The 17,274-nt window shown below is 36.5% G+C and overlaps 1 protein-coding gene across 10 annotated transcripts in view; it reads left to right on the top strand.

Annotated features, from left to right (window-relative positions):
• The window catches only part of rap1gapb (RAP1 GTPase activating protein b), a 98,843-nt gene that overhangs the window by 67,130 nt on the left and 14,439 nt on the right, over window positions 1-17,274 (top strand). For 4 of the 10 annotated variants that reach the window (XM_067460301.1, XM_067460304.1, XM_067460297.1 and 1 more), the window contains 10 exons: window positions 9,893-9,928; window positions 11,148-11,195; window positions 12,217-12,255; window positions 12,362-12,550; window positions 13,184-13,287; window positions 14,180-14,258; window positions 14,574-14,627; window positions 14,715-14,798; window positions 14,898-14,998; window positions 15,276-15,405. In XM_067460301.1, coding sequence (XP_067316402.1) covers window positions 9,911-9,928; window positions 11,148-11,195; window positions 12,217-12,255; window positions 12,362-12,550; window positions 13,184-13,287; window positions 14,180-14,258; window positions 14,574-14,627; window positions 14,715-14,798; window positions 14,898-14,998; window positions 15,276-15,405 — 846 coding nt within the window. In that variant the 5' untranslated portion in view covers window positions 9,893-9,910. Of the gene's footprint in view, window positions 1-6,691; window positions 6,845-9,892; window positions 9,929-11,147; window positions 11,196-12,216; window positions 12,256-12,361; window positions 12,551-13,183; window positions 13,288-14,179; window positions 14,259-14,573; window positions 14,628-14,714; window positions 14,799-14,897; window positions 14,999-15,275; window positions 15,406-17,274 lie in introns of those variants that run through there. The other 6 variants (XM_067460298.1, XM_067460303.1, XM_067460300.1 and 3 more) reach the window with 5 other exon arrangements.

The following is a 17,274-nucleotide window of genomic DNA, read 5'->3' as shown; positions in this document are numbered from 1 at the left end:
TGCAGCACTAACAGTTCCCCTGAACACTGCAGGAGGAGTTCACATGCAGGTGTTCTTCTGGCGTCGCGTGTGAAATGTCTTCATCCCAGGTACAGTCAGTGGCATGTTTCAGCATGTCATATGAATATAATTTCATGGGTTTTATTTTTTTCAAACGCCAAATAATCACAATGCTCACGTTTACAAGCCAGCGTCATTATAGTAGTCTATTGGTTACCGTTTTACAGAATCTATATGATACTTCAGTTCAATGTTTGAGTGGTAGCTCACCGTAACAAGCATGACAGCATCGGTCGGGCACGCCTCCTTCAGCTCACGCCGACGAGCAAACGCTGGTCACATGTTGATCCTCGTCCTGCCTTTAATCCCATCACTTTTTCGTTTCCTCTTATTGCTTTCCTCCAACAAAACCTTTTCTTTCTTATTTGTCTCTGCTGCTTCGGACATGACTATATTATCCGACGAACAAAGTTGGGCTCGCACGTCCGAATTTAAGGAAGTGTGGGTGGTGGTGGAAGTGACGTATATGCCGTAAAGCAGTCGAATTTTGTAGTTCTTTTTGTTCTCGGGTTACTACCCGAAACCCGAAGTTTAAAAGTACGATTAAAAACGATACAGACCCCATCAGGCTATGGCAGACGTGTCATTCAACCTATTGTAAGTCGATTTATCATCACAAGAGTCTTAAAAAATATATTATGAAGGTTGAAAAGTTACCTAGTGCTGCTTTAAAGCATGGGTGTGAGTAAAGAGTGTGTATGTGCTCTATTAAGAACGAGCCTATGATCGATTCTGGAAATAAAGCTAAATAACTGAAAAAAAGGATAATTGGTCCTTAGATCCCATGTTTGGAATGTATAGCAAAATAAATAAAAAACATCTCAAAACGATTATTTTTCTTGTGTGACATCATTAACCAAAGTGATTGGATGAAAAATTTGGGAAAATACGGTTTCGTAAAACCAGTCATGATTAGTTGATTTCTTCAACGATGCATCATGCTCATCACAAGCGTGCCAGATCCCTTTGCACCTCCCCTCTGATCACATTCATCACAGCTCTGATTACCCCATCACTTCTAACAATGCAATCAATGGCACAACTAATATTGCTCTCTCAAGCACTTCGTAGCCTGGTCACATTCATTACTCACTCTGCTGGACTTACCTGTTGGACTTTACTGACTCTAGCAAGCTGTCTTCATTTGTATCCTATCCTTCGTTTGATGTATCGGTAGCCTGGAAGAAACAGAGACTTTTAGTTGAGGTTCAGTGGAAGTTTTGTTTGGTTGCTTAACCTCAACTTTTTGGAACTAAAGACCCCCCAAGGCTCATGTGAGACCCCCTCCCACCCATATTGGAGGAAGCCAGGTATTTATTATCTATTCCATATAAAATCTAGATATGGATGGATGGATTTTGCTTTTGTGTTTTGTTCTTATTTTAATTACTCGTTGTCATGATGGTAACCCTAAACAAACATAACAGGAAATCTTCTCTTGTATATATATTTTTTTTAAACAATTCATTGGCAATATTTAGAATGTTCCAAAGGTTTGTCCAAAAAGTCGCTAGATTTGTCACTGGGCACTTTTTCACAAAGGGGTCTGAAAAGACTCTAAGTTGGCAGTACTAGTCTGCACAGAAAGCTAGATTAAGGGCAGGCTAAGCTCCGCCTCTCTTTAGCAAAAAAAAAAAAAATGCAGAGGGAGAGGGATCGTGCTTTTTATGCAGAGCAGTTTTTATTTATTTATATATTTATGTACATTCTACTCGAAAAGCAATAAAATACAGAGTACACAAATGATTCCATGTCGCTCTTGAAAACAATTGTGTTGAGAACCACTGCTCTAATAAAACTCAGAGAGAGAAATATCTCCATTGTGACAGTACTATGGTAGTGAGATGCAATTTACATCGTTGTATGGGAAACACACTCCAGAGTGGGTGTACCGTTATGACAGAAAGCACAGAAATATGGAAGGTGAATTCATCAACATTCGTGGTTTGAAAATATTTTGGATACAGGAGAGATGATGAGCCAGGTCATTTGCAAGACCTGTCAAACTGTCATTGCGGCAAAACGGAATATACAGAGCCATTCACACAGAATGTGTTTTTGCGGTTAATAGCACGAGATGCAGGTCTGGACATGGATTTCTTAAAAGTTGAACTTGAGCACCATGTAGAACACTGTGTCATGCACTAGATGCTACAGAAGACTAAGCACATGGGTTAAAGGGTTAGTTCACCCAAAAATGAAATTGATGTCATTAATGACTCGCCCTAATGTCGTTCTACACCCGTAAGACAGTTTAAGATATTTTATATTTAGTCAGAGAGCGTATGCAAGTGTATGCACACTATACTGTCCATGTCCAAAAAGGGAATAAAAACATCACCAAAGTAGTCCATATGTGACATCAGTTGGTTAATTAGAATCTCTTGAAGCATCGAAAATACATTTTGGTCCAAAAATAACAAAAACTACTACTTTATTCAGCATTGTCTTCTCTTCCGCGTTTGTTTTCAAACCTCAAATAAAGATTCAAGTGGTAATGAATCTGCATATTGATTCATCATTTGGATTGCGTGTCAAACAGCCAAACTGCTAGCCTAGAAATCTAGACGCACCCTAGCGGCAGCAAATCTAATCTGCTCGCGAGTTTCGTCTAGCAACTCTCAATACCCTTCTGAGCTGTAAACGACAAACTCTGGTCGGGCCAATCACAGCGTGTATAGAGTCGGTGGGCGGGGCTTAACATAATGACGACGGCCGAGTTGCTTGCATGCTTCTAATAAACACAGAAATGGCGAACGGCGGTCTTTCGAATCGGCTTTGACCGTGACTCTGGAAGACTTGGAGTTAAGTATTTCTCTGAGAAAAGAACAAAGAACGGCACTGAAGTCATCATTAAAAAGGGAAGATGTGTTCGGAGTTTTGCCGACTGGATATGGTGAATGTTTAATCTATCAACAAGCTCCGTTTCACCATCGTTGCTCTGGTTGGTGTAGCGCTATCCTATCGCGTGCAGAGGGAGTTTGAAAGACAACCGTTTATCCCGCCCCTCGGATATAGCCCTGTCAATGGTGAGTTTCCAGACCAAACATCTTGATGTGGGTCTGGCTTGTCAGGCTACCAAACTGTTGAAATCACGTGACAATGGCGATCCGAATCATGAATCAATACGCTGATTCATTACCGTTTGAATCTTTATTTGAGGTTTGAAAACAAACGTTTAACACTGTGAAGCTGCTTTGAAACAATCGTCATTGTAAAATCGCTATATAAATAAAGTTGACTTGATTTGACTTGGCCATCACAAATCATTTATGCAAAGATATGGTGCCCACAAATATTGCCAATAAAGCCGGCTTCCAAAGAAATTTTGCAGATAGACAATGTGTATGAAGAAATATTGATTTAAATTCAAAATCGGGGTTAATAAAAAACTTGAGTAATTTTTTGTCCATATTGCACAGCTCTATTTCAAAATACTAATAGCAACTATTGTAGTATATATATATAAAAAAATAACACAGAGCCTGAATGCAGAACTTGATTTTGAATTAGATATTGTTTTATTATCTTTTCTGCCAGATGGGAAACTGCCATCAAAATCCAGGTGTTATTGACCTTGGTTGCTGATGTCACATTTGCTGACATCTTTAGAGAGAGGTCATGATTACCAAAGGACTGAAATCATTTGCAGAACTATTAAGTGTTCTGCTTCTCAGATTTTTCTCCTTAGAAAAGTATATAGTTATTAATAGTAAACAACACCTCTAGAGTTAGAAGAGATCTCAAAAATGTTGCAATGTTTGCAAAGATTTCTGAGATTTTAAAATGAGCCACATTTATTATACAGCTCTGTGCTCTTGCCTTTTGTATGCAACAATTGTCTATTTTTATTTGTCCTACTTAATTTCAGGTAAAACATCCAAGTTGACGATTAACATTTTTCTCCTCTGGGATCAGATATTGTCTCAGAGGATTGATATTCAGGGTTTCCCAGTCCGATTCCTTCCTGGCAGGGATGATCCTGGAATCAGAGGTTTTGAATGCTACATTAGATTCCCCCGAATCCCAGAGCAACAATAGCATTCAGACAGAATGGTTTTACTACAACACCACCATGTTATTCTTGAATGTAAAAGACATTAGAAAACACAGAAGTTAATTTCGAGCTAGGCTTCTATCCAACTCTATCGCCATAACTCGGCTTTGGCTGCACACTATTCACTTTTATAGCCATTTTCATAGCTGTTTTCTGTCTGTCTGTTACATTAAGGTTTTTAAACCGCCTGTCTGCCCATGACACTCATGCTGTTGTAGTATTTCTATAATACAGTGTTGGTAGATGCATTATAGCTGTGCAAATGTGACAACAGTAAATCATATTCTCATTCTGACAGACACACTATAATGGAATATAAATATTTACATTTACACTCACCTAAAGGATTAACACCATACTAATACTGTGTTTGACCCCCCTTCGCCTTCAGAACTGCCTTAATTCTACATGGCATTGATTCAACAAGATGCTGAAAGCATTCTTTAGAAATGTTGGCCCATATTGATAGGATAGCATCTTGCAGTTGATGGAGATTTGTGGGATGCACATCCAGGGCACGAAGCTCCCGCTCCACCACATCCCAAAGATGCTCTATTGGGTTGAGATCTGGTGACTGTGGGGGCCATTTTAGTACAGTGAACTCATTGTCATGTTCAAGAAAATAATTTGAAATGATTTAAGCTTTGTGACATGGTGCATTATCCTGCTGGAAGTAGCCATCAGAGGATGGGTACATAGTGGTCATAAAGGGATGGACATGGTCAGAAACCATGCCCAGGTAGGCCGTGGCATCTACAGACTCTACCATCTGAATATGTCACCAGAAATCGAGACTCATCAGACAAGGCAGCATTTTTCCAGTCGTCAACAGTCTAATTTTGGTGAGCTCGTGCAAATTGTAGCCTCTTTTTCACTGCATGTATTTTTAATAAATATCACAGGAAGAATCCAGATATCAGCATGATAACAAATGTGATATAGATTTTGTACAAGTTTTCTAAACAAGAATTTAATAAGTGACTTACATGTTAGACACCATATTCCCCATTTTTACTCCATTTCGCCAACGATAATAGTACAACAGTCACAGCACTGTAATCGCGTCTCTGAGCAACCCGCGGTTTTCTTTACTGAATGAATCAGCTTTTTGAACAAATTAATTGAATCAGTGATTTAGTGATTAAGACAGATTAATATAGTCAAATGATTTGTTTCTGAATGAATCAGTCGTTTGAATGAATCGGTTGAATATCAATGACTCACTCATTAAAAGTGACTTGCTGCAGCCTAGTGGCGGTTTTAGTTTCACATGTAAAGAATCTTTTCACTTTTTAAATAATTTCAAATATCAATATTCAATGTTATGTGTTTAAAACATCAAAACATTATTTATGCATTACTGGTTATTTGTCACCTCTAAGCTCATTAAACAGTATGTGTAAATGCCCCTTCAAATGCAGCTTATGTTTCCTCTCCATTGCAAAGATGAATTTTGTTGATACTTATTTAATTTAAAAAGGAAAAAATACATTTAAACTTTTGGGAAAAGATGATATCTGTCACTGCTGTGAACTGACAACCACACAGAATATGAAGAATATCAAAAACTTTACGAGTCAGCTGATCACCAGCACCAAGGTAGCATTACAATAACACGCTCAGCAAAATATCGTCTAATTATCGTTATCGAGAAAATCCCAGAAAATATAGAGATGTCATTTTTTGTCAATATCGCACACCCCTACTATCAGCTTGAATCAGTCGGCCCATTCTCCTCTGACCTCTAGCATCAACAAGGCATTTTCGCCCACAGGACTGCCGCATTCTGGATGTTTTTCTCTTTTCACACCATTCTTTGTAAACCCTAGAAATGGTTGTGTGTGAAAATCCCATAAATGAGCAAATTGTGAAATACTCAGATCAGCCCGTCTGATACCAACAACAATGCCACGTTCAAAATTGCTTAAATCTCCTTTCTTTTCCATTCAGTTTGTAGGTCAGGAGATTGCCTTGACCAGGACCACCCCTTAATGCATTTAAGCAACTGCCATGTGATTGGTTGATTAGATAATTGCATTAATGAGAAATTGAACAGGTGTTCCTAATAATCCTTTAGGTGAGTGTATATATTATATTATATTTGAGGAATTAAGAATGAGAGGCTTGCATATTACAGAAAAAACATTGCAATCACATTACCTCAACTGTTTCCGCTATTGCACTAATCTCTTAAGGTTATCAAAAAGTCATGACTCACTTTAGAAAGCATGCAAACACCACTGGGCTTGGCAGTTTGTTAATTGGGTAATTCTGTCACAGCATTTTGCAGAAACAATTTAAATTAATAGTGTCATTTAATGATCAAAGATTCATGATCACTTTTTTGCTTTTGGTTTGTAAATCTGAGTGGGCATGGGTGGTTTAAATGGGCATGACGCTTCTGTGCTCACAGACTCGCACACACTTCCACATGTCAGTTACCAGTGATTTCCTTCATGAGGCTGTTTCACATGGCATGCTTGACTGAAATACGGGAAGTTGCTGCAGATTGAGGAAGCTATGTTTCTTTTTCTTTCCTTTCCCGCTGCTTTTCTCACGAGCAGAACATATGAAGATTGGTTACGAGAGAGAGTGTGTCGTTGTAGGTCTCGGTTGTGTGTCTCTAAGGGTCCTGCTGATTTAATTGACTTCATCATGGCTAAGAGTATGCACAGGTTTCGCAGTCCAGCGCTCACTGCCATGCACCACCGCAGGCGGTTCAGTGATGTAAGTAGACTTAATATGTAAACGCGTGAGAAAATCAATCACAGGGAAATGTGTGAGTTTGTGTGTGCGCTTATATAAAAGACCAAGGGATAGTGTGTAGACATATAATAATAATAATAATAATAATAATAATAATAATAATAATAATAATAATAAGTAATGAGAATTGGGGAGAATTTGTCATGAAAATTTCAATTATTGACCTCTTGATTGTGTGCAAAATGAAAAGATAATATTGTAATAATTTTTTTAAATAATATCATATTGTTCTGCATCTGATAAGGGTTTCTCATTCATACACGCTTGCATAGTATCCGTACAGTGTGTACTGTGCAAGATCGTGATGAAGTAATGTTATAGGATGTCTTGTTGAGAAAGCTCTCACTCTTATGTTGAGAAATGTCAAGGACAAGGTCACTGCTGTCCATTTTTGATTCATAACAGTTTGTGAAATTAACTTAAGAAGTAGCATTTAAATTTGTCTAATGTGCATTAATGACACACAATTATAAAGAAGAAAACTGAAATTACCTATATTTTGGGACCAGTTAATTAAATAGGAGGACTAATTTATGTTTTAAATGTAAAAAAAAAAAAAGTTTAATGTTGGGTTATAAAGTAATGATGTTTTAAACCGGTGTTGTTTCAACTTTAGGCACTCTTATGTCTCATTGTTTGTTTTTTAACATATTTATTTATTTGGTAAAACAAAAATGTTCACCCAAAAATGAAATTGATGTCATTAATGACTCGCCCTAAAGACCTCCGTTCATCTCCGGAACACAGTTTAAGATATTTTATATTTAGTCAGAGAGCGTATGCAAGTGTATGCACACTATACTGTCCATGTCCAGAAAGGGAATAAAAACATCATCAAAGTAGTCCATATGTGACATCATTTAGTTCATTAGAATCTCTTGAAGCATCGAAAATACAATTTGGTCCCAAAATAACAAAAACTATGACTTTATTCAGCATTGTCTTCTCTTCCGCGTTTGTTTTCAAACCTCAAATAAAGATTCAAACAGTTATAAATCAGTGAATCGATCAATGATTCAGATCGCATGCCAAACTGCTGAAATCACGTGACATTGCCGATCTGAATCAAGAATCAATAAGCTGATTCATGACCGTTTGAATCTTTATTTGAGGTTTGAAAAACAAACGCGGAAGAGAAGACAATGCTGAATAAAGTCGTAGTTTTTGTTATTTTGGGACCAAAATGTATTTTCGATGCTTCAAGAGATTCTAATTAACCCACTGATGTTTCATATGAACTACTTTGATGATGTTTTTATTCCCTTTCTGGACATGGACAGTATAGTGTGCATACACTTGGATACGCTCTCTGACTAAATATAAAATATCTTAAACTGTATTAACATTAGGGTGAGTCATTAATGACATGGGTGAACTAACCCTTTAAACTATTTGATAAAGCCCAATGCATTATAAAGGTATTCATGACGTGTGTTGTGTTAATGTTTAAAAGTAACAGAAGTTAAAATACTATTGCAGATTTCTTGTTACATCTGAAATTGTTGTTGTGTGTTTTAATGCATTATACTTTCCAAAGGCATAACATAAGCATTATAATGTATTATAACTCTGGTTGCAATTATTCATGAGACAATACAATGCATTATTAGAAGGCATAATTTGCATTATAAATACTGTCATATAATTGTACACTTTGTACACTTGTGTACAGTGGTGGCCAAAATTATTAGAACACATGACAGATCTGTTGTTATATCAAATATCAGATGAAGTCAGTCGTACTGTTTTTATCCACTTTTAACTTTAATATTTGATATGTCCACCTTTTGCAGCAATTACAGCTGCACATCTCTGTTTAGTGTCAATATATTTCCCCTGGGAATTTTTTTTTTTTAAGAGAGCAGTCTGAAAGTCCACAAAAGTGTCCATAGTTGAAAAAACACCCAGTAAGCTTAATATAAACAACAGAAGTACATTTAAAGAAGTCATGCATTTACATATTTATATAGAATTGTTGTACAGTCATACAGTATTTAATGCAATTACATGAGAGAGAGAGAGAGAGAGAGAGAGAGAGAGAGAGAGAGAGAGAGAGAGAGAGAGAGAGAGAGAGAGAGATGGTCATGCTATGACTTTAAATGGACAGTACCAAGCATGTTAATCGATATTAGTCATAGTTCATAATTATAATTTAGATAGATAGAGAGAGAGAGATGAACCAGCAAGTCAGAGGGAAACTGATTGACGTTCCAGTTTCAATACAGCATTTTGTTTCATTGAGGTCATTTAAGGTATTCTGAAGTGTGTGTGTTATGTAAGTGAAGTTTAAAACTTGTTTTCTTGTTGAGAAAAAACATTCACTAGCAAGAATTTTGCAGAGCCCTATCTGACTTAGCAGTCTTACCTGAATGAAACATTAAAAATGGTACATTCTGGCAAAACTAGATTTTTTCAGTAGTGTCTGTCTGTGCAAAATGTGCTGGTTGCCAGGATGTTGCTTGTGGTTGATAGGGCATTTCTAGATGGTTGCAGGGTGTTTTGAGTGGCTTTTGTGTGGCTAGAAGTTGCAGTGGTTGCTTTCCTTACTTTTTATCCAATCATTTAGTGCAGGGATTAGGGATTTGTTCAAATTCTAACCCAAAGTATGAGCATTAGTGATGCTAATAATCAGGCAGGGAATTCTGAACAACGTTCCCCTTAATTTATGTTGGCTCTTGTCTTTATGCTGGTTTATTCTGAGCTGTGTGCTCAATGATATGACACTGCAGCTGTAGCTAGTCAGGTCACATCCTTCATACCCACAGCTGCTCTGTCCCAGCGTTAAATTATGCTGTTTCACAGTCTTCATCATCCATCGAGCTGAGCCCTATGATGCATAGGAACGACAGCTAGACTGATGCACTACTGATCGTCGGATCAAAGTATAGGGAGCTCTGTCCATTACTGTCACTTGTAGAGAGGCAAGAGAAGTTCTCTCGCAGACTGTCAGATCTCACTCTTTATCATTTCTGTGTTCATCCTCCTCTATCTCCTCTCCTGATCCCTCAGACATCAGATATATTTGCAATGATAGAGCGAATCCAGGTGAGAAGTCCACATTTTCATCCGGTTTTGTGTTTATTGCTTTTCTTGCGATCTCTCGCTTTTTATGAACTTTGTGACACCTTCCCTATCTTTGCTTTATTATTACTGTAATCTACCTGCCGTCTGTATTCTCAGGTTCTCTTTCGATATCTCACTCAATCCATACACTTTATCATTTAAAACTATAACTTGTGCTTACCTGTCATTCAACTGTTGAAATTTTGATGTGTTAGGCTAGAAATATACTCTACGCATACAGAATACAGAAATGCTTGTTTAATGCATTAATGCAGATCTGTTAAACCGTTGTAATTTGAGATGTTCCAAAGAGCATCTTTATTAAATTAGATTAGTGTATTAATTACTCTCTCTAAAAAGTATTGGATTACTAATTACGTTATAAATCCTTGACCATTAAACAAGGATAGATATGAAACTTTAACAGATAAACAAGAAGAGATATATGTCTTTTATTTCTTTAAAAAATCTTTTAATTCTTTCAAATAAAATTGTATTCGTTTTTATACATTGACCAAAGTATTTAAAGGGAGCAAGTTACATAATTTAAAAACTTTTAATTTAAAAAACATTTTATGTTTTTTTACGTTAAAATTTACGTTTTTATATAGAATAGTTGTATAGTCATACAGTATTTAATGCAATTACATCAGAGGCAACTATAGAAAAAGTAAGAGAAATTACTAGTAATTAAGGAAAAAGTAATTAAATTACAGTAATTAATTATATGCTTCTGAAATTAATAATTTTTTTAAACAAATTTTTTCTTTTTATTTATAATTTTTATAAATTCATTGAGTATTTTGTTTTCCATATATATATATATATATATATATATATATATATATATATATATATATATATATATATATATATATATATATATATACACACAAAAAGCAGACGTTTATGCTAATGTCCACTATAGCTTAAGTAGTTTGAATCATTTGTATTCTTGCGTAGAATATGTTTCAGGCCTATTTGTCTGTGTAATATCTGTATTATTATTTTGTGCATATATTGACCATATTTTAAGAAAAAAAAAATGTAATTCTCAAGTTATTAACTTCAAATGATGAATTCTAATTTCTGGCATTTTCCGTTCTATTAATGAATACTGTATGAATTAAGTTGATTCTATTTAATGTATGTTTTTAAATGAACTGTACGTACTAAATATCCTTTCCTTTTTAAAACACAGAGCAGTAGAATGGATGAGCAGAGGTGCTCTCTTCCACCTCCTCTCAAAGTAAGTGTGTATATTTAGAGCCACATAAACACACATCTGTTATAGCCGTCACAAACCGTCCCTGCCATCAGCGCTGTGTTTATCACATGCACACAAACACACAATGCTGCTTTTATTCCAGACAGATGTTTTCCCATTCTCATAGCTTTAACATTCAGAAATCTCTGTTGCCTTAAAATGTTGACATTTTAATGCATCCCAGGGGTACTTCTGACATAAATGCTGTTCCTAAAGAAAGACAGCATAATTATGCTGCCTATTAAGATACCTTTTGGCCAAATTGGATTCTCTGCAGAGAAAAGACTCCGTGAAAATATCCAAAATGATGGAAATCCATTAAAATAAAAGTATTGATTAAAAAATGTGCTCAGAATGAGTCCATGTACTAGACAAGCACACTATCTTGTAGTGCAAAGCAGATCCGTGTCAGTTTAAGCAATGCAACAATTAATAAGAAATGAATAAGAAAACAAACTAGTTTTCCTTTCAAATTAAGTTTAAATTAAGTTTGTTCTTACCCCATTGAGGCTCAAATGTTGTTATATTTCTCTAAAAACATATCTCATTTTGCTTAATAAAGTAAGTGTGTCTTCTATGCAGATGAAAGTCTTTTGCAGTGTACAAATGCACCTTCTGTTCAGTAGTGCTAGAACACCCTTAGACACTCATACACAAACTTACTTACAATGTAATGCTTTATACTTTTATGAGTTTATAAAGATGAATCACATATTAAACTCAAAGTATAAGTCCCCTGTAAGTCTGTATGTGCTGTGTCATTGTTCCATGCTTTTAAGGCCACATGCGCCAGCATAAAACACCAGAACATGTGATCAGATGCTCTCACCTCAGGCTTTGTGGATATTGTATATAGTTCAGGGTTTGTTTGCAATCATCATCTCAGGTCTGGAGCTCTGTGTTTAAAGGCTTTTACTCTTAATGTACCTTCATATTTTTTTCAGCATAAATTGGCTCAAATAAAGGGGTCGAAATATTTAATTTCTCTGTATTGCTTCCACAGACAGAGGAAGATTACATTCCATATCCCAGCGTCCATGAGGTTGCAATTTTTTTATTTATTAATTTTTTATTTATTTGTAAATTAGATAGTCTTTTCTTGTTGTTGTACTTGTTGTAATTCTTTTCTTGTTTTTGTGGGTTGGCAGGTATTGGGGCGTACTGGTTCTTTACCACTGATTCTGCTGCCCCAGTTTGGGGGTTACTGGATTGAAGGGACCAATCATGATTTAGGCTCCTCCTCCACACCAGAGGAACCGCCCCCTTGCCCCGCATCACAAGCTAAACTGGAGACCAACAGCTTAGCAAAGATCTACAGGAAACACTTCCTGGGCAAGGTGAGATCTATTTATCCTATAATATATATCCATTCATCCATTCATCCATCCATCTATCCATCCACCACCCACTCATCCACCAAGGTGAGATCTATCCTATCCATCCATCCACTATGTTAAGATCTATCCCATCCATCGATCCATCAATGCATCCATCCATCCACCCACCCACCCACTAAGTTGAGATCTATCCTATCCCATCATCCACCCATCCATCCATCCATCCATCCATCCATCCATCCATCCATCCATCCATCCATCCATCCATCCATCCATCCATCCATTCAAAATCGTTATATCATATTGAAATATGTCAAGTTATTTTAAAAATAAATAACCACAATGTCCGATCTTAAATTTTCAGACACTATTTTTGCCTCATCAAACTAATGTAATTTCAAATATTGGCTAATAATATAGTCAAAATCAAATCAGGACTGTTTTCTCACCAGTGGGCAAATAAATGGATGATTCTTATGAAAACAGGAGTGTTTGAGTTGGTTGTTCTGTTATTATTGTCATTTCCCTCTGCAGTGATAATGCTCTTTGAGCTTGCTGTCTATCAGGGTCAAAGCTTTTAGAAATTTGTGGGTCTTTCTGAGAGTTTATGTCTTTTAATAACTCTTCCCGCAGGAGCACTTTAATTATTACTCAGTGGACAGCGCTCTAGGACACCTGGTCTTCTCCGTGAAGTATGATGTGATTGGAGACCAGGAGCACCTTCGACTTTTGTTTAGGTACTTCAAACACGCACACTCTCTCAACCCTTCTCAGATAATTTTTTTTTATTGCTTTGATGTTTTGAATTCTGAGTTGTTTCATTTAATACTTTTGTTCAAGACTATTTCCTCCTAAAATATGTTACGATACATAAGTAAATTGCTATTGTACTATATAGTAAAAATATACAAAATGTACATCTCAGTTCTCAGAAGAAACTCTCATTTCCTTTTAATGCCACTTCCTTACATTCGATTTACAGTTCTGCATCCTTTTTGCTATTTCAATTCAAACCTAATTCAAGAAGTTGAATTGGAATTTAAAAGATATTCCCAATTCAAATCTGAATGCTGCATAACCCTGTTGTGGAAACATTCACGTCTTCACATATCTTTCACATATTCTCTCATTGTTCATTTTCGAAGCTGGTCTGACTTAAGTGCTCAAAATATACAGCAGGAACACAAGGGCATATCTGTTTTTTTTATAACCCACAGCCTGTCTGAAGGCCCTTTAATGATGGGGATGGGAACCAGAGGGCATGTACATGTCAGAAAGAAGCTGATCTATAAATCCTCTCTTTTATGAAGGGAGCTCTTTAGGGACTCTTTGAATGTTACGCATTGGCTGTAAAATAATTGACAAGGACACCTGTGAATGCTGGAGTGATTCACATGGCTACTTTTTTATTGAACTACCATTAATCTCTCTCTCTCAGTCTCTGCCTTTCCTGCTAAATATAAAGTATATACAGTATTACATTTACGTTTATGCATTTAGAAGTCACTTTTCTCCAAAGGGACTTTTAATACAGGACAATAGAGGTTGATGCTATTTTTATTATAGCTTTACTTTGAATAGATTGTAATGACGGATACTGTGAATGCTTTTCTTGCCTTTTAACTCTAGGTCGAGGTTTAAAACCCACCATGATGTGATTCCTATTTCTTGTCTGACCGAGTTCCCTAATGTTGTCCAGATGGCGAAGGTATGTTGAGCACTGTCAGTGGATTAAAAATTAATTCAAATCAATTACACTACAGGCAGATGTATTACATATTTTTATTTTTATTTATATATATTTTTTTTTCTGATTATAATTATATATTTAAATATAAAAATATATTTAAATTTATTAATATTTATCTCAATGAGAACATAAACCTAATGTGATTGAATTATGCTTAATTTGCATTAAAAAAAAATCTAAATTAAATTGACAACCTTTGGAATTAGAAAAATAATTTGATTAGAATTATGTAAATTAGATAAATCACTAATTGATTTGTCTATTTTCCTCAAGCTTGTCTGTGAAGAGGTCAATGTGGACAGATTTTATCCTGTCTTATACCCAAAGGTAAGCTGAAACCGGCACATCAACAATGAATTCAAAATATGCATATATATGTGCATACACTGACCCTCATTTGTAACCCATTTCAAGGCATCCAGACTCATTGTGACCTTTGATGAGCACGTCATAAGTAACAACTTCAAGTTTGGAGTCATCTACCAGAAATTTGCCCAGGTCAGATAAGCTTTAAGTGTTTTTATGTCCCTGGTTCACATCATGCTTGATTTATATAAATTGTGGATTTGTGTCTCCAATATGTTCTCTCTTCTACAGACAACAGAAGAGGAACTATTTGGAAACAATGAAGAAAGTCCAGCTTTTGTTGAGTTTCTGGAATTCTTGGGAGAGAAGATTGAACTTCATGATTTTAAAGGGTATAGACATATAGTGCATAACCATTAGGTCTTTTGTCCTGGTCCTAGAACAGCATTCCTATCGACCAATCACATTTTAGAGTTTGGTGGAGAGGAGTTGTTGAAGCTTAATCTTATTACATTATAATTTTACTTTGATGTCAGGCCTAGGTCAGGATTAAATGTTGAGTAGGCAGTGATTGATTTGAATGTTGTCACAGGACCAAAAAAGTGTTGTCATGACAGCTGGCATATTTGAGTTTAAAAATAGTCATTTTGGTCTTCTTTCATCATGCAGCTTTCGTGGTGGCCTGGATGTAACACATGGCCAGACAGGAACCGAGTCAGTCTACCACAACTTCCACAATAAAGAGATAATGTTCCACGTGTCCACAAAGCTGCCATACACTGAAGGTGACTCCCAGCAGGTAAGACCTCATCTGTTTTGCTTTGCTTTTTTCTTTTCTTTTTAGATTTGGTTGTTGTTTTATAGTTTTTTGTGTGTTTTTTCACAATCAGTGAAGAAAATTTTTAGAACATTCAGATTCCTCATATTTCAGATTCCCGTTCTTAAAGGGGTCATGGCATGAGAAATCAAATTTGCCTTGATTTTTTGACATATTCTTTGTACCATTATAACTTCTTCCATGTTTAATAGCTTAAAATGTCCGACTCATTATAAACAAAGCATTTACTGGTATTTAATCATGCTTTAAAACCGGCTTGTTTTAATATAACGGGATCTGTGATGTCACAAAAACACTTGCATATGACTTCCTCCAGAGCAAGACATAAATGAATAGTTTCGCATCATTGCACCATAGGCCCTGCCTACTGGCATTCAGTCACTTAATGGCTGACATTTGCCTACACTGGATGTGAACGCTGCTCAAAAGCAAATAGAGCCTTTTATAATCACTGACTCTGTCTCTACTAGATACAGTATACAGATGCCTGTTCACTTTCTGACATACTTTGGTCCATGCGCTTGTGTTTGCCGACAACAGGACAAATGGAAGTTTGCTTTGATTCGTCTTTTAAACAGCTCTTTTGCATCACTGTACAGACTTCAGAAGGATCCCAGCATCAGAAACAAGTTGATGGTTTATTTTAATAAACGTGTTGGAGGATTATATGTTTGTTCGGAGCATTTTGTTTGTAAACGAGGCACAGTGTAACGAATAGTTTGCAAAGATGACGGCAACAGAATCATAGACATAAATTACATCATAATGCTTTGTCTGTATATGACTATTTCATATGGATGTTTTCAAAAGACTTAGTTATCTGCAATAGCGAGTGGGCATTGATACAGTTTCCTGTGCAATAACGTTAGCCATTCATAACAGTAGCCGTTTACCTTCAAGCCTTAAAAAAAAAACAGATCATTTCAGACAGTGTCAGAATGAAGGTGGAAAATAATAGTATTTCCACATAAACTATATTGCCAAAAGTTTTGGGATGCCTGCTTTAACATGCACATGAACTTTAATGATATCCCATTCTTAAGGCTTTCCACAAAGTTTAGGGAACTTTTGACCATTCTTCTAGAAGCACATTTGTGAGATCAGTTACTGATGTTGGACGAGAAACCCCAAAGGTTTTCTGTCGGGTTGAGGTCAGGACTCTGTGCAGGCCAGTCAAGTTCCTCCACACCTAGCTCATCCATATCTTTATGGACCTTGCTTTGTTTGTTCATTGGTCATGTTGGAACAGGAAGGATCCATCCCCAAACTGTTCCAACTTCTTTCACTGTAACTAAGGGGCCAAGCCCAACCCCTGAAAAACAGCCATAATCCCCCCTCAATCAAACTGTACACTTGGCACAATGCAGTCAGGCAAGTACCGTTCTCCTGGCAACCACCAAACCCAGACTCGTCCATAGATTGCCAGGCAGAGAAGCGTGATTCGTCACTCAAGAGAACACGTCTCCGCTGCTGTAGAGTTCAGTGCCGGCATGGTTTACAGTACTGCATCTGACGCACTGCATTGCACTTGGTGATGTAAGGTCTGGTTGCAGCTGATTGGCCATAGAAACCCATTCCATGAAGCTCTCACACTGTTCTAGAGCTAATCTGAAGGCCACACAAAGTTTGGAGGTTTGTACCTACTGACTCTGCAGAAAGACGGCAACTTCTGCGTATTGTGCGCCTCAGCATGCACTGACACCATTCTGTAATTTTCCATAGTCTACTACTTTGCGGCAGAGTTGCTGTTGTTCCCAATTGCTTCCACTTTATTATAATACCACTAACAGTTTACTGTGGAATATTTCGTTGTGAAGAAATTTGACGATT

The sequence above is a fragment of the Pseudorasbora parva genome, chromosome 12 (assembly GCF_024679245.1).
Source record: "Pseudorasbora parva isolate DD20220531a chromosome 12, ASM2467924v1, whole genome shotgun sequence".
Lineage (NCBI taxonomy): Eukaryota > Metazoa > Chordata > Actinopteri > Cypriniformes > Gobionidae > Pseudorasbora > Pseudorasbora parva.
This window is presented reverse-complemented; position numbering and strand designations above follow the sequence as displayed.